The 21,295-nt window shown below is 54.1% G+C and overlaps 1 protein-coding gene across 1 annotated transcript; it reads right to left on the bottom strand.

The window, feature by feature from the left end:
- Positions 1 to 241: 241 nt before the first annotated feature.
- Positions 242 to 2,363, bottom strand: LOC139603515 (serine/threonine-protein kinase pim-1-like). Its single transcript, XM_071454477.1, has 6 exons — positions 2,357 to 2,363; positions 2,173 to 2,279; positions 2,000 to 2,050; positions 1,427 to 1,796; positions 605 to 781; positions 242 to 348 (listed from the first exon to the last, which is right to left on the bottom strand). Exons 1-6 carry the CDS (start codon positions 2,361 to 2,363, stop codon positions 242 to 244), a joined length of 819 nt encoding a protein of 272 aa, XP_071310578.1.
- Positions 2,364 to 21,295: the final 18,932 nt, after the last annotated feature.

Genomic DNA, 21,295 nt, shown 5'->3' with positions numbered 1-21,295 from the left:
GGGCCCCAGCTGTCAGGGAACCAGCACAAGCAAAACCAGCTTGGATGGCAGCCACCAGTGCTGGGCAGAGCAGCTCAGCTGCAGCACAAGGGCTGCGTGTGCCCATCCCATGACCCCCATGCAGTGACACAGGCAGCATAAAAAGGTCTGGGTTCCTTTGCTTCTGATTGCCAAGGCATGTGTGGAGCTGCAACTTACCAGGGCCCCGCATCCAAGTGTGCCTGTGGCTCTCTCCCTTCTTCTACGGCAGAGGAATATCCTGCACCCAAGGATCGCAGAACAGGTCTTCTAATGTGGGTCTGTCCAAGGAGTTCACGGATAAACACCACCTGATCAGATCTTTGCACTCTGGGCAGAGAAAGCAGAAACTGCCGGTCAACCAGAGAAGGCTCCTGTTGGCTTTGCCCCACTATTGCCATGCCCAGGCCATTGTGGATGCGCTCAGGGCTGGGCCTAAACTTTCCCATCAATTCCCTGTTTTGGAGGAGAGCAGGAGAGCAGGACATGTGCCACCTCCTCAGCAGCTGCCAGAGCGGGATGCTCACGAGCCCGCTGCTGGCTCCCAGCACTGGGATTCCCCCCGTGCCCAGAGAAGAGGATCCACCTTGAGAGAGCCCTTGTGGCAGCGAGAGCTGGCCCCAGCTGATGTTCTGGCCCCTCCTGAAAGGGTGCTCCCCGCAGACCATCTGGTGCAGCAGGATGCCCAGGGACCAGATCGTTGCTGCCTCGCCATGGTACCAGCCAAAGTCATTCCATTCCGGGGGGCTGTAGGACGGTGTTCCTATGGAATACAGATGGAGTTCAGCAGGGGGATGCTGCTGCTCCCAGAGCCTGGCCCCAGCATCCCTGGGCCTGCGGGGGCTGCATCAGTGGCACACAGGGTGACCACTGCCCTCTCGCCAGCACCTGGGACTTGTGTACAGACTTAGGCTTGGAAAAGAAGCCACTAGTGTCGGAAGAGGGCAGAGGAAGCCCTGGGTAGGCCTGACCATGACAAGCAAAGGAAAAACCCTCTCTGTGCTGGGGAAAACATGCCCTTATCCTCCCTGCCTGCATTGCCCCAAAAATATTAGGAAGCCAAGGCAAACAGGGCGAGTGGAGCAGTGCAAGCCCTTCCTCTCGCCTGCACACCAAACTGGCTGGGGCACAGGTTCCACCCCCCTCTCTGCTAGCCCCACCCACGGGGGTTTTGGTCGGGCTGGCTGCCCCAGCCCAGCCCCAGTCCTGGGCAGAGTGGCTGGCAAAGGCTGCCAGCAGGGCTGGAAGATGGCTCCCCACCCAGCCTCGCTCTAAAGCAACTCAGCTGAAGACTCAGTCCCCTGACTGGCAGCAAAAGGGAGAATCCCCGCTGCCACAGCCAGCTTGGGCTGGGAGATGTTGGGCCATGAGTACCCCGGACCAGGAATACACCCTTACGTGGGCTCACCTGCAAAGTGGGTGTAGGCTGTCTCTTGCAGGTAGGTGCCACAGCCAAAGTCAATCAGTTTGGCCTGCCCGGTGGCCAGGTCAAGCAGGATGTTCTCTTCTGGTTTGATGTCCCTGTGCAGGACCCCACAGCTGGTGCAGTGCCGCACGACCTCCAGCACCTGGCGGAACAGCTCCCGCGCCACCTCCTCGGGCAGGAACCGCCGTGCCCCAATGAAACGCTGCAGGTCCTGACACCGCTCTGGCCGCTCCAGCACCATCACGATGTGGTTGGGCAGCTCGAACCACTCCAGCAGCTGCACCACACCAGCGAAGCCAGTGGACACCTTGGCCTGCAGCACGATCTCCAGCGGGGCCCTGCTGCCGTCGGGCTGCGGGAGGAGCACGATGCCCTCAGTGGGGCTGATGCCGTGCCGGGGCTCGGGGAGCCCTCAGCCAGCCCGGGATGCTCTGCGCCCTGCGCTGGACCCACGCCCGCTCCCCCTCGAGGCGTCCTAGCGGCTTCCACCGTGCCGGGCCTCGGCTCATCCCCGCCCGGCAGCCCCGGCTGCTGCCGCTGGCCCCGCTCACTCACCAGCTCGCCCCAGTGCCGGACGCGGTTCCGTAGCACCCTCTTGATGGCCACCTGCAAGCCAAGGACAGCAGCGGGCTCAGCTCGCCGCCCGCCCTGCCCAGCCCCATCCTCCTCCTCCTCCTCCTCCTCCTCCGCCCCCTCCTCCTGCGCCCGCCGCCGGCCCCGCCGCTCACCGGGGCGCCGTCCGAGAGCCACGTGGCCGCGAAGACGCTGCTGAATCCTCCGCGCCCCAGCAGCGAACCCAGGCGGTGCCGCTCCTGCAGGGCCTCGTGCGCCGTCCCTGCGGGCGGGACGCGGCTGTCAGCGCTCGGCCCGGGGCCAGCAACGGCCCCCGAGCGCCCCTCAGCCACCCCGGACCAGCCATGCCCAGGCCTTCGCTCCTCGCAACGCGGCACGGGAGGCTCGGGGCCGGCGGCCGCGCTGCCGAGCGGCGGAGCTCGGGCTGGGGAAGCCGCAGCGGAGGCGGCGGCAGCGGCCGCGCCGCCTGTGTCCTCCGCGGGCCCCGGGAGGAGCCGGGGCCGGGGCCGGGCTCGGGGCTGGAGCCTGCCTCGGGGCCGGGGCCGGGCTCGGGCCAGGCGGAGGCAAAGGGCGGCGATGCCGCCCCCGCACCAGGCACTGATGCCCGCCCAGCAGCGCCACCGCCAGTACGGCCAGAGCCGGGCGGAGGCGAGAGCGCGGCGGGACGGGCGGGGCCCGGCATGGCCCGGCCCGGCAGGGGGAGAGGGAGGCGGGGAGAGGAGAGGGAGGCGGGGAGAGGAGAGGGACGCCGGGCAAGGGACCCCGAGAGAAGGGTACCTGACAGCGGGAAAGGGAGACGCAGAGAAAGAAAGAAAGAGAGAAAGACCAAGAAAGAGAGAAAGAGAAAGATCGTTATAGAGTTATATATGCTTATGCTGCTGCTGCCGCCGCTGCCGCCGCTGCAACTGAAGCACCGGGGCCGTTCGTCCCCGTGTCCGTTCCCCGCTCGCCCCACGAGCCCCACGTTCGAGCCCCGTGCGCCCCGGGCACAGCCCCTGAGTCTGTCCAAACACGGGAACTTTGCAGCGGTGAGCCCAGGTGCAGAGCCCTGACTCCTGCACACTGGCACAGCAATCCCCTCGCTTGCTGCTCTGCATTGGCCTGGCTGAGGGGCAAACACTGTCGGGACACCTTCCCTTGGGGTAGGATTCCTACCTGAGCTCAGCACTGCACTTACATCTCCAGTGTTGCCTTCCAGTAACAACAGGGGAAGGAAAACTCTCTGTACCTCATGGTATTTTAGAGTGTCTAAAAATCACTAAGTCACCGATCTTAGAGGTGCAGTGCATCTAGAACTATTGGGATGGAGTAGTCCAACATGGAAAAGGGGAGCATAGAAATAAATAGAGAAAAACATCTTGGATTGTTTCTTTCATTTTCATTTCCCTTCTGGAAAGCTGTTTCAGTTTTCCAGGAATCTTCTCCTGTCTGCTCTTGCCAAGAATCTCTCCTGGAGAACAAGGTCAAGCTTCTGTCCCAAGATTTGCCACCAGGAAATTATGCCACTGGTGAAGTTTCCATTGTGACTGTTTTGCTGGTTTAGGGCAAAGTTTGGGAGGAAACCTCCAAAAGGGGTCAGTCTAGAAACCAAGTTCAAGTGGCCCCTCCCCCTGCTAGTTCAGGAAAAGACTTCCCTCGGGAAAAGTTAATAAAACCCCAGTTTATTTATCAAGTAAAGTATTCCCAAGCATGAAAAATGAATAATATTAAATAAAACCTCTGACAGTGCTGAAGAGATGGCAAATTCAGGAAGTCCTTTTTGTGGGCTGTAGTTGGCTCACTCAGTCTCTTCTAAGTCCCTCTGGTGCTGGAATGCAGCGTCCCAGACCTCGGTGGGCCACAGGTGTGAGCTGCAGGTGTTTTTCTGGGTTTTCAGTCCAGAGCAGGTTTAAACAGTTCCAAGAAAAAGGAAAGTCACAGTCCCAGGAACTTCTCTGCCTAAGCTAGCTAAAACCAAATTGCTGGACCTGGGCTGTGAAGGCACTGGGAAATTTCCAAATCTGGGCACTGGCGCTGCCAGAAAACACCAGATCTGGATGGTGCTGGAGCCAGAACCTGCAAATTTCCAACTTTTGGCTTTCTGTGCCAGCAAATCACTGGACTTGGGCTGTGCTGGCACCAGGAAGTTTTCAGATCTGGGCACTGGCGCTGCCAGCAAACACCAGATCTGGGTGGTGTCATTGGCAGCGACAGAAATCGGCGGGTTTTAGGCTCTGCTGGCACCGGGAAATTTCCCAATCTGGGTTCTGGCGCAGCAAACACAAGATGTGGGCGGTGCCAGAGCCAGTAGCAGAAAGTTGCCGGGTTTTGGATTTCTGTGCCAGCAAATTGCTGCACTTGGGCTGTGTCAGAATAGGGAAATTTCCAGATCTGGGCACTGGCGGTGCCAGCAAACACCAGTGAAACCTTCTGGTCCTTGTCCAGACCATTGGCCAGTGGTTTCCCTGAGAACCAGCTCTGGCCACTTTACAGACAGAGACTGCTTTCATCTGCTTGTCTGGAAACAGAACTTTAATGAAGGCAAACACAACAAACAGGACGGCGTGCACAGTACACAGAACAAAGCAGAAAAAAGCCTGGGTCCAGGGTCTAGCAGGGATATTTATCCATTTATTAATGGGGAGGGGTTAAGGTGGGATCTGAGGGAAGGATCCAAGAGGAAGGAAGGATTAAGAATATTACAGTTTTTGCAGTATAAAGTAACCAACGGTAGCAAAGAGAACTCAGAACTTTCTAGTAACAATCTGCATAACTGAACAAGAGGATTATGGGCGGGAGCTCCTGCTGACCCCAGCTAAAGAGGGTTTTCCCACGGCCTTAAGCCGAGGTCTCCCTCTTGTTTTAAACCAACCCCAGCACACCGGATCTGGGCAGTGCTGGGTTGTGGCTTTCTTTGCCAGAAAATTGCTGCATTTGGGTTGTGGTGGCACAGGGAAATTGCCAGATCTGGGCACTGGCGGTGCCAGCTAACCGCAGATCTGGGTGGTGCCGGTGCTATCACCAGAAAATTGCCGGGTTTTGTCTTTCTGTGCCAGCAAACTGCTGGACTTGGGCTGTGCTGCCACTGGGAAACTGCTGGATCTGAGCACTGGCAGTGCCAGCAAACACCAGGTCTGGGTGGGGCCAGCACCAGGTATTTACAAGGTTTTGGCTTTCTTTGCCAGAAAATTACTCGACTGGGGCTGTGCCGGCACCAGGAAATTCCCGCATCTGGGCACTGGTGGTGCCAGCAAACACCGGATCTTAGCATTGCCAATGATGGTAGCAGGGAATTGCCAGATTTTGGCTTTCTTTGTCAGAAAATTGCTGGACTTGGCTCTGCCAGAACAGGGAAATATCCAGATCTGAGCACTGGCAGTGGCAGCAAACACCAGGTCTGGGCACCTGTATTGGCATCAGGAAATTGCCAGATTTTGGCTTTCTGTGCCAGCAAATTGCTGGACTTGGGCTGTGCCAACCCTGGGAAATTTCCAGATCTGGGCACTTGCGCAGCAAACACCAGATCTGGGTGGTGTGTTGTAGTTGTTTTTATACTTTGTAATATTTTGTAATAGTTTTGTTTTTGAATACCTGTATTTTTCCCAAATGGTTCATCCCAGATGGTACCCCCCTCCCTTTACCTGTGTAATCCCTTTCCCTTGCTGAGATCATCCCCAAACCCCCACCCTGGCTCTCTGTCAATCACTCAGCATCCCATCCCCTCCATCCAGAAGCTTCGGTCCAGGATGTCGAGTGATCAGCCAGAGGCCAGGGCTCAGCCCCCCAAGCCTTGCCCCATACGCTGTCCTAAATGTCCATCCCCCAGTACCCATCCCTTAGGGTCACTTCTTGGTTAGTCAAATGTTATCTACTTTGGGTTTCCACCTCCCTTTAAATGTAACCTTGGCACATCTCCCGGGCTCTCGGCAGGAGGCCCCTGAGGTGTAGGGGCTCCTTTGGGACTCCTAGAATAAAACCTTGGATTAACCCCTGCTAAGAGTCGGCCCTTTATCTTCTACCGATGTCTCTGGTGTCTCTTGTGCTGCACAGGCGACCAGCCCAGGTGCCCTCAGTACCCTCGGGGCACAGAGAGTGTCTCCCCGCTGTCGGCCGTGTCGGGGCTGCCCCCAGTGTCTGCCGACTCGGGACTGGCCCAGGGTTCCTGAGAGGCTCCCAGAGGGACAGAGACAGCACCCATATAGGTAAACTGAATCGCCCTGGGATTTTGGAGGTAATTACAAATTGGCCCAAAGGTGAAAATTTTGGTGTCACAGATGAAGAGCAAGAACCAGTGACACGGGCTGAAGAGGCTCCTCCATATAACCAACTGCCCCCAGAGGAAACGCGCTACGCTTTTTTCACTGACGGTTCCTGTCGCATCTTAGGGATGAACCGAAGTGGAAAGCAGCCGTATGGAGCCCCACACGACAGGTCGCAGAGGCCACTCAAGGTGAAGGTGGATCAAGCCAACTTGCAGATCTCAAAGCCATTCAGCTGACCCTGGACATTGTAGAAATAGAGAAGTGGCCGAAGCTCTACCTCTACACTGATTCATGGGTGGTAGCCAATGCTCTGTGGGGATGGCTGGAGAGGTGGAATGAGTCCAACTGGCTGCGTAGAGGAAAACCAATTTGGGCTGCTGAAGAGTGGAAAGATATTGCTACCAGGGTAGGGAGGCTACCTGTGAAGGTCCACCATGTAGATGCCCATGTCCCCAAGAGTTGGGGTAATGAGGAGCACCAAAACAATGAGCAGGTAGACCAGGCAGCAAGGATAGGGGTGTCAAAGATAGACCTAGATTGACAACAGAAGGGAGAGTTATTCCTAGCTTGATGGGCCCATGATGCCTCAGGCCATCAGGGCAGAGATGCCACCTATAAGTGGGCAAGAGACCGAGGGGTGGATTTAACCATGGACAGTATTTCACAGGTTATCCATGACTGTGAGACGTGTGCTGCCATCAAGCAGGCCAAGCGAGTGAAGCCCCTGTGGTACAGTGGGCGATGGTCCAAGTGCAAGTATGGGGAGGCCTGGCAGATTGACTCCATCCCACTGCCCCAGACACGCCAGGGCAAGCGCTACATGCCCACAATGGTGGAAGCCACCACTGGATGGTTGGAAACCCACCCTGTGTCTCATGCTACTGCCCGGAACACCATCCTGGGCCTGGAAAAGCAAATCCTGTGGAGACATGGTACCCCTGAGAGGATTGAGTCAGACAATGGGACTCATTTCAAGAACAGCCTCATCAACACCTGGGCCAGGGAACATGGCATTGAGTGGGTGTACCATATCCCCTACCATGCACCAGCTGCAGGCAAAGTGGAGAGGTACAATGGACTACTAAAAACCCAGCTAAAAGCTTTGGGTGGGGGATCTTTCAAAAACTGGGAGCAGCATTTAGCAAAGGCCACCTGGTTAGTTAACACCCGAGGTTCCACCAACCGAGCAGGTCCTGCCCAGTCTGAGTCCCTGAATGTAACAGATGGAGATAAAGTCCCAGTGGTGCATGTCAGAGGTTTGTTAGGGAAGACTGTGTGGGTCAATTCTGCCTCGAGAACAGACAAACCCTTTCGTGGGGTTGTCTTTGCTCAGGGACCAGGTTGCACATGGTGGATAATGCAAAGAGATGGAACAACACGATGTGTACCTCAGGGAGATCTGATTGTGGGGTGAGACCTATGTGTAAATATCACTGTTCGCTGAACGCGATTACCATTGTCTGTGTATAGCTGTATATTGGATGTATAATGTATGTGTTTGTAGAGTTAGAATTTAAATTAGTTTTAGTAGTAAGCAGACAATATGGGGATAAGGGGTGGAATGTCCTGGGTTGACTATATGATGCTTTTATCCCCAGTCGTGTGTACCAAGGGATGCACTGAATTTTGTGTGCAAAAATGCGGTGCTTGAAAGAGAGGATGGGTGTCTGCATGCTGAGGGCAGCACTTGTATTTTTGAAATGAGCCCAGTTACCCATGCACTATCACAGGTGTGTTATGCGGGAAGGGGCTGTGCCTGTGTGAGATCTGCTTGCACAACTATTCCAATTGAGTCTTTTAATGAAACTACTAATGGTACTAACTTCTCTATTTGTAATTTCACAACCAAAAGTGGATGCGACTTCAGCTGCACCACACAAGAACTTCTCTAGAGATGCTGCAGAATGCACATGATGGGTATCAGCAAGCGCCCAAATTCCAAACTGGACGGGACGCTAACGTTCTAAAGCAAATGCCATACCAGCCTGATATAGAATGGCTAGTGGCAGGAGTCCAAAATGCATCTCACACAGCCTGATGGACACTCAAATCCGGTATCAAAGTTGTTACCAAAATCATCACCAAAATAGAGAAAGAAAGAGAACATCATGAGTCAAGTGTCTTCTTGTGATGGACAAATCTGGAACCACCAACAGCTCCTCAGATTTTTAGCTTCCTCAGCAAACCAGTTCTAATTTTTAAAAAATTAACCCTCCTCTTAATCATCATAAACCTATGGATGTGGTAGAAAATTACAACAGCAGCAGAACAGTACATATGTACTGTGGACTGTCCAGAGGATCTTGCAAAAGAATTTGCATCAGGATAAAGAGAAGGGGAGAATGAAACAAGGCCTTTGTTTGACATAAGCACAAGCAATTCACATAAGTAAACAAGTACTTAGCACAGACCTACATAAGCACTTAGCACCAGTTAGCATAAGAAAAACCTGGCGGGCCTAACTTGACAGGAGAGGGACTTGACAAAAAGCTTTAGACACATTCTACCAGAAGAACTAAGGGCAAGTGTAAAATGAGCCCTGTGCAGGGAAGCCATGAGGAAGAAGTGCTGCTTTAGGGCATGGAGGCCGCTCCTGGCCAGCGCCTGGACATTAGCTTCAAGTACAGGAATACAGAATGTATTTCTAACCCCCTGCCTATCGAATCACCTCAGCAGAGTCAAGATGGATGGTACTTTTGAGATACATTTCTGACATCATCCCACTGAAATTTACATGTGGCAGAGCAGCATTTTAGTGGCTGCAGACCCCTGCCCTCCTGCCAGCTCAATAAATGGGCTTTTGGTGGACAATGCATTTGTCTGCTGATTTCTTTGAATGAGGGAGGCCCCTCAGGACTGCTGTTGGCCATCCCCTGTGTGTGGCCATCCCCTGTGTGGGTCTGCAAAAGCTTCAAATCAGCTGCCTCAGCTTCCAGGGCCTCTCTTGGCCAGCATCCTGACGTGGGTGCAGGGCTGCTGCCAGGCACTGCTGGGACCCAGCGGGACAGGACTGGCTGTCTCGTGTCCACGGAGCAGCCCTGACACAGCCAGGGCCATCCCGAAAGCAGACAAACACTCCGGGCTCAGCAGAGAGGAGCAAGGAGCACTGGGCTGCGCTCAGGGTATCTCAGCATGGGGCTCCAGTGGGAAGGGCAGGCAGGCCTTCCATATTCTGGGCGTCCCCTGCACCAAAAGGACGGGCATTTTGTCCTTTTCATCCCTCCACCCCAGACCAGGCCTGACATCTCCTCCTCTGGAGTGGAGTTTTCCAGTTACAAGGTCATCTCACGCTTGGCCAGTGCGTGAGATGAGGCTGCAGTGACCTGTGATACCACCTCCATGCCAACCACAGCTCCATTGTGCATCGTTCCTCTTTCACAGGTTCACTTCCCATTGATTGACCCGTCCATTGTTTCCCTTAAGGGTTAAATTCCCACCAGTTAAACCATAAGGTTTCCTTCATTCTCTGCTCTGCATTCTCTTGTTGATGAGCACAACAGGGGACCAAATATGGCAGGGCCTTAGACACAACTTTGGTCCCTGACACACACAGGCTTCTTGTCCCACTGCTGGCCTTCAGTGTGCTCAGCGAGATCTGGAACTGCACGGTGCTGTGGAACTGCACCTTCAGCACAGGGACCTTTCCAGCCTGACCTGCCCTTGTTCCTCTGGGTCCGTACACAAAACACGGCGTGGCAGAGAACGGCAGCAGGGGCCTGTGTGTCCCAGGGCCCCGGATTTGCTTCAGCTCCACAGAGATGCAGGCAAAGTGAAGAAGCCAAACTGTTTATTAATGAAAAGCAAAAAAAGGGATGATATGGGAGGGGAAAAGGGAATGGGCAGGCAGGGTCTGAGGGCTTGAGAAATGGAGCTATCAAAAGGAAGAGTGGAAGGAAAACATAGGAATAGGCATGGTCTGAGGGCTGGTGAGATGACGCTGTCAAAAGGGAGGGAGGGTGGAGGGAGAAAAGTGGATGGACAGTGTCTGAGGGCTGGAGGGAGGGAGCTATCTACAGGCAGGGAGAGGGCTGAAGCCACGCGAGCTTCCCACAGGCTCAGCCGTACCAATCCTCAACTATGTCTAGAGCTCCAGTGGCAATGGGAGATGCTGTCCTCTTCAGTGTCTCCTGGTGCTGTTCTTGGGACACTGGCTCACTGGATCCAGAAAAGGACCCTATTTCTTCATGTCTTAGGCCTAATTTAGCGTGACTTTCAATGTTAGAGCAGGATGGGCTGGCATTGTTCTTTGGGGATTCTAGGCCTGGAACAGACAGAAAGAGAGCCATGGTCAGAGCCTGGATCTGCAGTGAACTGAGGAGAGCATCCAGCCAGGGCCACCCCACCCAACTCTTGCCATGGCTGAGAGAGAGGTGTTGCCAACAGAATCAGCAGCAAGCTGTAGGCCAGGAATTCCGCCCGTGTCCCTGAAATCTCTGTGTGCTCTTCCCACGCCACCTCTTGTCAACACATTGAAGGAAGCCCACTGCAGCCGGGGCAGGGATTGCAGCTCCCTGCTCAGGCATTGCAGCTCGCTGGCCCAGGCCACTGCCCTCACTCACCCTGACTGAGATCCTGGAGCTCTTGCTGCTGCTGCCTCATCCTGGGAAACCCGGCCATCTCTGAGAACAAAGAATTCATCTTGGCCCCAGCGGCACAGCTCCCTGCCGGCAGCGCTGCCGGCGCTGCGGCCACACGGGCTGCTGGCCCGGCAGGGCTCAGCCCGGCCCTTGCCACACGCTGCCGCCCCAGGGCACGGCTGCCAGAGGGCGGCAGCAGCAATGCCCAGGCCGGGCGGGGCTCCACGGCGCCGGCCCCGGCTGGCGCTGCCGGGGCAGCAGGCGGGGCTGGGGCCGAGCTACGGCGGGCCGGGCCGGGGAGGGAGCCCGGGCTCGTGGCTCACCCATGAACCTGATGGCCGCCTCTCGCAGGGGCTCCTGTGGGCTCCGCAGGTAGCGCAGGGCCCGGCGCAGGTGCTCGGCCGCTCTGCTCCTGTCCTCTGCCAGCTGCAGAGAGCGGCAGGAGGGAAGGGATGGTGTGGGCTCAGCCCCAGGGCCGGGCGCTGCCTCCGCCCAGCCCCGGCCTCCCCTGGCCGCACAGGCCTGAGGCGCGGCCAGCAGCCGCTGGCCAAGGGCTCCCGAGGGCAGGGGACAGAGGGCCGGCTGCTGCCCGGGGAGCCGCGGTGCCGCCCCGCAGCCCCGCCGAGCCGGGACTCCATGGGCACCCGGCTGGGGCCCATGGGAGCCTGGAGAAGAGCCCCCGCGGCCTCTGGCTGCAGCAGCGGGCAGGGGCACAGCTGCCCGGCCCCGCACCTGAGCACCGCCCTCAGGGGCCTTCTCCAGCCTGAGCCTGGGGCTTGCAGGCCCTCCTTACCAGGCACTCATTGACCCTCAACGGCGGCTGCTTCTTCAACAGCTGTACGAGCTTCCTCCTCTTCAGGAACTCAGCCACACGAATCAGCGTTTCCCGAGAGGCCTGGAGAGCAGCAGAGACCCAGAGATGGCCCCAAAGCACAGGGCACAGGACCCACATCCCTGTGCCAAGGCCTGGAGGAGGCGTCAGCCCAAGAGGCACCAGGGCAGAAGGCAGCCAAGCCCCCTCCCAGAGATCCACCAGAATCACAGGAAACCTCACCTTTGCCACATCCCAGTTCTTATCATGACAGTAAATTAAGAGTGCATACAGGCTCTTGCTCACAATTGTCCTCAGTGTCTTTTTTCCCTCATCCACTACCAATTCTATCACCTTGCTGAAGAGTTGAATGGAGAGCACCTGCACATGGCTGTTGTCCTAGAGGAAACAAAAGACTTACATCAATTGCTCCAGTCCCAGCTGGGCAAAGGCCTGAAAATCCAGAGGGCACAAAGTTTCTGGGAAACACCTGATGCCTGTGCCTCAGGATGCAGAACCTTACGTGGTCAAAGAGCAGCAGCAGTGCCTCAGCCAGCTTTGGGGCAGTGGTGCTGGATACCAGGTTGTCTTTTTGCTGGAGCACATTTGTGAACACAGAGAGGGTCATGCTGACCACCTCTCCTTCTGCATCATCCAGCAGCTCCAGAAGGCTTGGAGACAGACAGCACATTCTCCTGGCCTGTGTGGAACACAAGGCTGTGCTGGGAAGCCACGGATGGCTGCACCGCCACCACCACCCTGGCACTGCAAGGCCACCCTGCTGCTGCAGGGCCCACAGGCCAAAGGCCTGACCGAAAGCCCTGGGGCAGGTGAGGCAGGAGAGCTGGGAGCAGCTGCCTCAGCTCCTGAAGCCCTGCCAGCCCAAGGGGCTGCTTTCCCCAGTGCAGCTTCAGCGGCTGCCCCCTTCTCACCATCGAGGGATCCTTGCTGACCACCACGAGGCCTCTGAGGGCCAGGCGATGCCTCTCCCTACACTTGCTGTGCAGGAACCTCAACAAGACCTTCAGGACAATGCCACCACATTTCCTCAAGTCCAGGCACTCGAGAACCTGCAAGGCACAGGGCAGTGACAGGGAGCCGGCCAGCAGGAGCCTGGAGCTGCACAGAGCTGGGCCCAGGCAGCAGCACAGGGCACAGGCACCGGCCCAGGCAGCTGTGGCTGTGAGAGGGCAGAGAGCTGGGAGGCAGGGCTGGCCTTGAGGCTCACCTCCACAAAGAATGCCAGGAAGGGCAGATCCCAGTATGGGTCCTGCCTGCTGAGCTGCCCGAGCAAGTGGAGTGCGATGCGAGAACACAAAGGGACCAAGGTACGGCGCATCTCCCTGGCAGGGGGAAAAAGGCACCAAGACCCTGAGGTGGAGAGCAAACCTTTCCCAGGTTTGCTGGGACTCACAGAGGTCTGGTCTTTCCCCAGCATCCCTGGAGGGCATGTGGGTGCTCTGGGAGGTGGCCCCTTCTGGGCACCCTCCTCTCCCAGCTTTTTCCAGTCTCCTTGGCTGTCCCTCAGTGACGAGGCTCTCTGGCCCATGACCACAGGGACTGAGTGGGGCACAGGGCACAAATGCCAGGGGCAATGGGGAGCAGGGAGTCTCACCTGGCCAGCAGACCCATGGCATAGTGCTGGGTGTGAGCACACAGCAGCGTGTCCCAGCCACACTTGCGCTCCATAGACATCACCTCATTGTCACAGCACAGTCGCCACAGCAGAGCCTTCATGGCCTGCACTGCAAACCTGTGTGCAGAGCAAAGCCCAGGTCACACTGGGAGCACTGGCCCTGGCCACAAGGGCATGGGAAGGACAGGAGGACTGGGACCTGTTGGAATTGCTGGGAAGGCGGTGTTCCTCCTGGCATGCTCTCCAGAAGTTAGTAGCTTCCTCTGGTGGCATCTGCTGTGTGGTGAGGACAACATGGAAGAGCAGAGCCAGAAACAGGCGGGAGGAATAAAGGGTCATGGCCTCGTGGCACTTGGGCACCTGGACAATCACCCAGATCACCAGAGTTGCCTGCAAAAGAAGCAGCCCAAGACAGCGCTCAGTGCCGAGGTGTCCATGGGGCAGGGCCCAAGGGCAGATGCAGGAGGAGCAGTGGGCCTGGTGCCCCCTGAGCCTGCCCCTAGCCCAGGGTTCAGCCCAGTGCCTGAGGCATGGAGAGGACAGAGAGCTGCTAGCGAGGTGACTGAGGGGTAAGCAGAGGCCAAATCCAGAAACTCACAGCCAGGGCAAAAACGTCCCTGTCGTCCCCATCAGAGGTGCGTGTGCTGTGCAGAGGCCAATCTGCCATCACGCAGATTAGTGTTGGCAGCACTTTCTCCACTGCTGGTCCCGATGACCCTATGGTTCTCCACATCATTGCAGCAGCTCTGAGGGATCAGAGCTCTGTGTCAGGGGCATTTCAGTCCCAGTACCGTGCCCTGTGCAGCTGTGGGGGCCCAGGTGACAGAGCCCCGGTGCCCTGAGGGGCAGGGAGGGAGCATTGGCAGCAGGCTCGGGAAACAGAGGGGCCCCAGGGTCCTGGACCTCTCTGCCTGTCTGGCAGAGCCCATAGCACAGGCTGTGCAGGGCCATGGGCCCCAAAGGCTGGTGAGCCCTGAGCTGTGCAGGCACATGGGCCCCGTACCTGTCACACGTTGGGGCACAGCGCAGCAGGGTCAGCACCACGTCAGCAGGGTGTTCTTCAGCCAGCCTCACAATGTCACTTTTCAGCCTGGCATCCACAGTGCCAAGGGACACCAGCCTCTGTGAATGCTCCTTACAATGGCTGGCACCTGGAGGAGGCATGGGGAAGACTTGAAGCAATGACCAAGGCAGCCACTTGCCCAGCTTCCCCCAAGAAGGGCTTCCCTTCCAGTCACACTGTGCTGGACTCAAAGGCTGAGGTGGCCCAGTGACCATGGCTTGAGGGGACACATGATCCTGGCAGGCCTCCAGGCCTGGCCTCGGGCTGCTTACCTGCTGCTGAGAAGAAATAGCACTCTCCTTGAAAAAATCCTCAGTGGGAGCATGAATCCCAGTGGGAGCTGGCCTGGTGCCAGTGTTTGTGATGCCCTGAGTCATTCTGGTGTCAGTGTTTCTGATGGCCATGTTCCCAGTCATTGCCATGTGAACAGCCTTCACCCTTTGATAATTCATTGCATGATTTCCTGAGTGTGCTGTCCATTCTGGGCCGGCATGAGGCTTTGCCTGGAACTGGGTCGGCCTGGAGTCAGGCTGGGCTGTGCCCTCAGCTGCTGTGGTGGTGGTCTCTCTGCGCTGAATGCGCAAGAACTTCCGTAACCTCTGCAGGAGAACAAAGGACAGGGAAGGCAGGGACGTTGCATGGCGTGCTCCAAGCATGGTGCTGGGCTGAGCAGGGACAGCAGGCCCAGCCCAGCTGGGGGTGGCTGCAGGTACCTTCAGGGTTTTGCGGAAGCGGCCAGGGCCGGGTTCCTGCTCTTGTGTCTTGTCCAGGGCTGCATCTGGCAAAGAGCGAGCACAGCCAGAGCTGAGGGGTTGCGGGAGAGGCCGGAGAACACAGCCCAGCCCTGCGCTCCCCAGGCAGGGAGAGCTCTGGGATGGCCCAGGGGATGGAGCATGGCCACTGCGGGGTGTCTGCCCAGCCCCTGTTCCATCCTGTCCATGGGTATGTCCCCAGGGGATGGGATGGGATGGGATGGGATGGGATGGGATGGGATGGGATGGGATGGGATGGGATGGGATGGGATGGGATGGGACGGGATGGGATGGGATGGGACCAAGCTGGCTGTAGCCATCAGCCCTGTGGCCCAGCTCTGCTACTCACCATCCTTCAGTGTCTGGATCTGTTCCAGATCTTCAGGCTGTTGTGCTTGGGCGGCTCCAGGGTCATTCTTTTTTTTCCCCCTGAACACTTTGAAAGGGCTGAGAAATCTGTCCGCCATTCCACCACCCAGCCTTGAGGGCACCTTCTAGAAAGATGCCTCAGGATATCGCCAAGTCAACAATTGCAGTTGTGCCTTCAAGGCACCTGTGACAGGGAAGCCTCAGGAAGGCTGCAGGACAGGAAGTCCTGCACTTTGGTCTTTAGGGCTCCTGCCACAATGACAGGAGACTCCTCATTAACAATTTAGGTGACCAGATCCCACGGTCTGGACTTGATGGCACTGACAGTGAATGGGAGATGCCTTGGAAAAGTTCTGAGTCACGAAGTCCCGCAGTCTGGCCTCGCAGTCAGCTGCAGTAACAACGCCTCGGAAAAGCTCCGGGTGGGACACGAACGAGTGCGCTGTGCGGGGACTCCTCACAGCACTGCTCTGTCCCGTTGTGCCCTGTTGCGTGCTCCCAGCTCCCGGGCAAGCTTCTATTTCCCACGAGTCACAAAGGGCCCTTGGACACCGGGTTCCGTTCCATGGCACGGTGACCGTGCTGCAGCGTGCCACCCAGGGCCCTTGCACACACTGCCGCCTGCCCTGGGGCCGCCCCCAGCCCAGCCAAAGTGGCCCAGGCTGGAAGGAATGCCTGGCCCCAGGTGTCTAAGGCAGCCCCACAGGATCTTTAGGAAGGGCTCAGAGCATCAGCAAACGCTGCCCTGCTCTGCGGGCTCAGGGCAGCAGAAGGAGCCCCCAGGGCTGCCGACGCAGCCGCGCTGGGAAGGGCACGGGGCCTTCCAGGGAAGCTGGCACGGCCTCCTTGGGACACGTCCCGGCCCGTGGCCATCCTAAACCTGCGGGTGTGACACGCACAAGGAACGTGTGGGCCCGGGCATGAATGCTGCTCTGAGCCCTGGGGCCTGGGCAGCGCTGACAGCAGCAGCTGTGGCAGAGTCCCCGCCCAAGCAGAGCTGCCACCCCCCAAGCCCTGGCAGCGCTGGTGCCCATCTCCTGCCCCAGAGACCTGTGCCCCCAGGGGGCTTCTGTGCCACAGGGAGCCAAAGCCCACCTGCACTGGGGGCTGATGGCAGGAGCACCTGGAGCAACTGCTGCCAACACTTGGTCTCTGTCCAAAGCTCTTACTCCGTGGTGGAATTGTTTTCTCATTGAAGTCATTTGCCGCAGGACAAAAACATCTTTACCTTGAAAACACAGAAGAATCTGGCATTAAAGAATCCTCGCTTCAGGAAAGCTTTACCTCTCATTGCTCAACTCGCTCGAGTAGTTCAAAAAAACTGCATACTTCCCAAATTAATTGAGATGCCCTAAGAACATTGGGAGAAACAAGGCTCACTTTAAAAATTTCAAAGGTTTATTGAACCTTAAAAAAATACAACAAAGAGCGATTAAGGAAAAATTACAAGACTGCGAGTCTCCATCAAAAGCCACGTGCTCATCTACAAAATGGATGCTCTGCCTTTTATACCCTTAGCCCCTCTCAAAGTTTTGTCAGTCAACTCTTTCCCTGCCATCCAATGGTGGAAGTCACTTTCTTACACCTTGACTGGAGGTCAGGTGTTGCCATGCTCTGCCTTCTGGTAACAAGCTCTCCCTCCTTTAAATGCCCCACTAGTGACAGCAATAAGGGGGGAAGGGAAAGAGTACTATGGAGAGAACATGCAAAAATAACATAACTGTACAGCTATAAAAATTCTCTTACCGTACACATAATATTCATCTCTTAATTGTGAGAGCCAACTATCTCCTCATTCATTTATAACAACGTGAAAGGTTTTCAAGGTTGCTTCCAACTCAAAGCAGTAACTCATTTGCCTTAATGTCAACCACTGAGAGTCACTTTAGAAAACGTAACACAGAAGCAAAAAAAATGGCCATCCATTGGTTTGCAAATGTTTTTCTGTGAAGAGATGATAATACCATAATTCTAAAGGAATAAAAGCCCTCATGGAATGAAAGTCCAGTCAGTGTTACAAAAGGAAACTGAACAAATGAGTAGATTCCAAAAAGGTCAGTCCTCCCCTGGTAGAGATAACTTAGTGGCCAATAAAGTACAGCTCTGCCTTCTTGTTCCCTGCGAGAGAATCACGACCTGGGGGCCACGTTTGGACACTTTGGCAGGACAGGGACTGGCTGTGGTATAAGGTGTGTAATAAAGAGAGGGAGAACAAGGAGGAAAGAAAATCCAGGAAATGCAGATTGTTGGTGGAAGATTAGGATTTTCTTTGAAGGATTTTGTTTGGTTCACTGGAAAGACGAATGGCTTTGAGCTGCAGAAAATGAGTACCCACTGGCACTATCAGGGAGGACTAGAGGAAGGGTGGAATATATCCCTGGATGAACTGCTTAGAAAGATACAGCAAGTGTATGTAAAAAGGGATGCTGAAAAGGAGAAAGCAAAGACAAAGGTGATGGCAGAATTTTTACAGCCCCCGAGGGCTCCAGGACCCAAGTGGTTCCCCATAATAGAAGGGACAGGGTCAGCTACAAGGAAGTGGCAGAAGCATTCCCTCCTGAGCAGGGGAGAGCCAAGCCAAACAGCAGCTGGGAAAGAATCAGTGTGCTATCTGCTGGGCAGAGGGACACTGGGAGTGGGAATGTTCACAAAAACAGCTGGACCCTCAGGAGGAGGAAGTCCAGGGGATAATGGAGATGGATTATTAGATGTGTCAGGGGCTCCCATTGTAGCAGGGACACACCACACCAGAGCCCTTGTTAATTTTTAAAGTGGGTTCAGATGGAGAGGAGGTGTGTTTCCTAGTAAAGACAGGGGCCTCTCCATCCACCTCAAATTTTCTCCCTAAAGTGGGAGAATTGTCAAAAATATCTTCAATTATTCAAGGGGTTGTGGGAATTGTAGTTTATTCGGTAGGCTTGGAAGTTTGAAAGCATCTTTCTCTGAAGGAATTGTGGATATTGTGGTCAATGGGTTTAGGGATTTAATTCCTTTGTCTATGTGGGGTTTTGTGCAGAGCTGACAAGCTCCTGTTTGGAGGGGACCCATGCCCCTGTGCTTTTTGTGTTTTGTTGTTAAAAGCCAGAATTGGCAGGTTTCAGTCCTGAAACCAATTCTGCAACTCCACCAGTCTGTGGTTTGTTGTGGAGAACTAGAATTGGCAGTTTTATTCCTGAGGCCAATTTTGTAGCGGCTGCCTTGTGGAGATGGTGTTGTCCCTATGCAAGCCTAGGTATTTATCATGCAGCTTCCTCTGTGGGGACTATAGGAAAACTTCAGGGGAAAATATTTTGTTATTCTTCCTCGGTTAATTTAGTAGTTGCCTCCCTACACCTGGGGCGGACTTGATGAAAAAAAAAAAAAAGGATAAGGGGAAATTGGCTACTGAAAAGATGATTGGTTATTAAAAAAGTGATTGGTTGTTAAGAAAGGCTCTAGGCAGTGGCATTGCTTGCTGCAGAACTTGATCATGTCCAAAAGGCAAGTCAGTGGAATAAAAGGAGCAAGCTGCTAAGGTGAACTGCTCCAGGATGAGAAGCAAAAGCCTGCTAAAACCCTGAAATAAAAGCAACTCAAATGCTTAATTCACGGACTGCAGCTCTTGCAAAACATTTTAAAAGTAGTCTCACTCCCTCCGCTGAACAATCTGTTGGAGGAAACCCCACTGAACACCTGTGGGAAACAACAAAATGTGGAGGAGGGTGGGGAAGAACACACGCTCATCCCTCTCCCCACTCCAGGCACATTAACGTTACAAAAGCTAACCCTATAATAAATAACCCTGCATTTACTGCCAACTCTGAACCTGGAGATGTCTTGTTCACTGATACTTCAGCCAAAAACATTGATGGTAAAAGTATAGAGCTGTTACACCCCAGGTTGCAGCTTAGCTTATTGAGTTTCTTATCAGTTGACCGGAGTGTTTTGTTACTTTTGACATGTAGGGGTCATGCCAGGTCTGGATGGTTTTGTTTAAGCCTCAGCTGGCACTGGGAACACTGTGTGGGCACTGGGCACTGAGAATACTGTTCCACATCTTTCAGGGCAATTGCCAGCCTCAGGTTTGTGCTGCAAAAAACAATTTCCATTGTGCCCTATTTCACAATGTAACCATTGATCAAATTGTGTGCTGTGGATCAATTTTTATCTTTCTGACTTTTGTCAGCTGCTCCACTAGATCATTCTATGATATTTGTAAAATCTGATAGTCCGCATGGGTTTTAACCAATCCTATATGGATTTGTTAGGACTGAGTTTGTAAAAACAACCATTCAAATCCTCCCTTTGCCAAACCTCTTTTCCATTCACTTGCCAATGAACATTTCCACTGACAAAATCACCGTGTGACACCGACTGGGCCAGGGCTCCATGGGCACCCGGCTCGGGCCCACAGGAGCCTGGAGCAGAGCCTGCGTGGCCCAGGGAATAGAACGGCTTGGGTAGGGGCACAGCTTTTTATTGAGTGTAAGAAATGTTTCAGTCTGCTAAAACTTCAGGAATTGCAAGCTCAGTTTCTAAGGCTGCCTTCTCAGAATAGTTTACATTAGAAAGCTTACATTACTCTTTAGTATCATATATCCTTAAAGGAGACAAAAAAAATAATCTGTGCAGAATGACTGAGGAATGACTGTTCTTTTCTTAAGCTAATGTACAGTACCCAGTGCAAAGGGCTGCAAATGTTAAAGGTCAGGATATTGCCAATACCTAGACATTAATAACTCATGTTAATATTAAGACTACAAGACAGCCATGTCTACCCCCAGCTACTACTTACAAGAGAGTGACATGTTTTTATAGGGGCAGGTGGGAGAACACGATTGGGATTTCCTCGCTAACAAATTTTCAATCCAAAGTACTAAGATAAATTCAAGAGCCAGAAGCACATAGTCACATAAAAAATAGAGAGATACAATTAGGAGCAGCCACAGTCTTAATCTGCCATTAGGTATCTACTGCAGGCCCTAAGTTCCAGTCAGGAAACTTATGTGAATTGTGTTTTATATGATGGTTTCACTTCCTCATCTCGTACAGCAATAGAATTGTGTGCATTGTAACTTCCCAAGAGCACAGAGAGTGCTCATCATGGTCTTTCTCAGCAGGAAATGTGGGCACGTATTTAAGAAAAAACTGATGTGAATGTATAACAGACTATATCTATATAGATGAACTACCTACAATTTGCAATTCCAAAAGAAAAAAAATTAAACACATCAGGGAAAATAAAAAGCAAGGCCAAAAGCAGAGTGCCTTTGAACTAAAAGCAACTATTAACTTACTTTTTCTATACAAGGCTTGACACCAATCATGATAGATTCACCAAAAACTTTTCCATCTTTGCTTAAGGCTTTCCGGGCTTGAAGCTTAGATGATATCGAATATGCATCCAGTTTCCTGTGTTGGACATCTGAATGAGATCAAGTGAAAATTGTGAAATGTAGTTTTTAAATGCTTAATTCACAATGTTTTCTGACATAAGTGTCAAACTAAGACATACCACATGCTTGAATATGTTTCCATACTGAGCAAACTGTAGTAGAATATAGGAAGCTGATGCTTGAGGAAATCTGAAAGACAGAAAAAAGTACTCATCAAATTGAGTGGTTTAAGAATTCAGGTGTTAAGATACAACCCTATGAAGCATTTACAGAAATGCAGAAGAGAGCACTGTAATATTAGAAGCAGTGACTTGAGAAATACCACCTTCTAGGCGCTTTAGCACACACCCCAACAGCAGAATGGTGCCTTTCTAACTAGAAAAAATAACGTGTAGCTCAATTTAAGATGGCTAACTGAAATGTATGTGTTTGCTTGCTTTAACCATAGCTGTAC

The sequence above is a fragment of the Agelaius tricolor genome, unplaced genomic scaffold (assembly GCF_023055355.1).
Source record: "Agelaius tricolor isolate 1412-34295 unplaced genomic scaffold, bAgeTri1.0.p SCAF_39, whole genome shotgun sequence".
NCBI classification, from domain to species: Eukaryota; Metazoa; Chordata; class Aves; order Passeriformes; family Icteridae; genus Agelaius; species Agelaius tricolor.
Note: the sequence above shows the minus strand (reverse complement) of the source record. Positions and strands in the feature narration are given on the sequence as shown.

Excerpts from the sequence above, each read along its gene's own strand:
- LOC139603515 (XM_071454477.1), bottom strand. Across the intron at positions 1,797-1,999 it reads TCCGGCACTGGGGCGAGCTG|CCCGACGGCAGCAGGGCCCC; the intron begins GTGAGTGAGCGG and ends CTCCTCCCGCAG. Across the intron at positions 782-1,426 it reads AGCCTACACCCACTTTGCAG|GAACACCGTCCTACAGCCCC; the intron begins GTGAGCCCACGT and ends TGTATTCCATAG.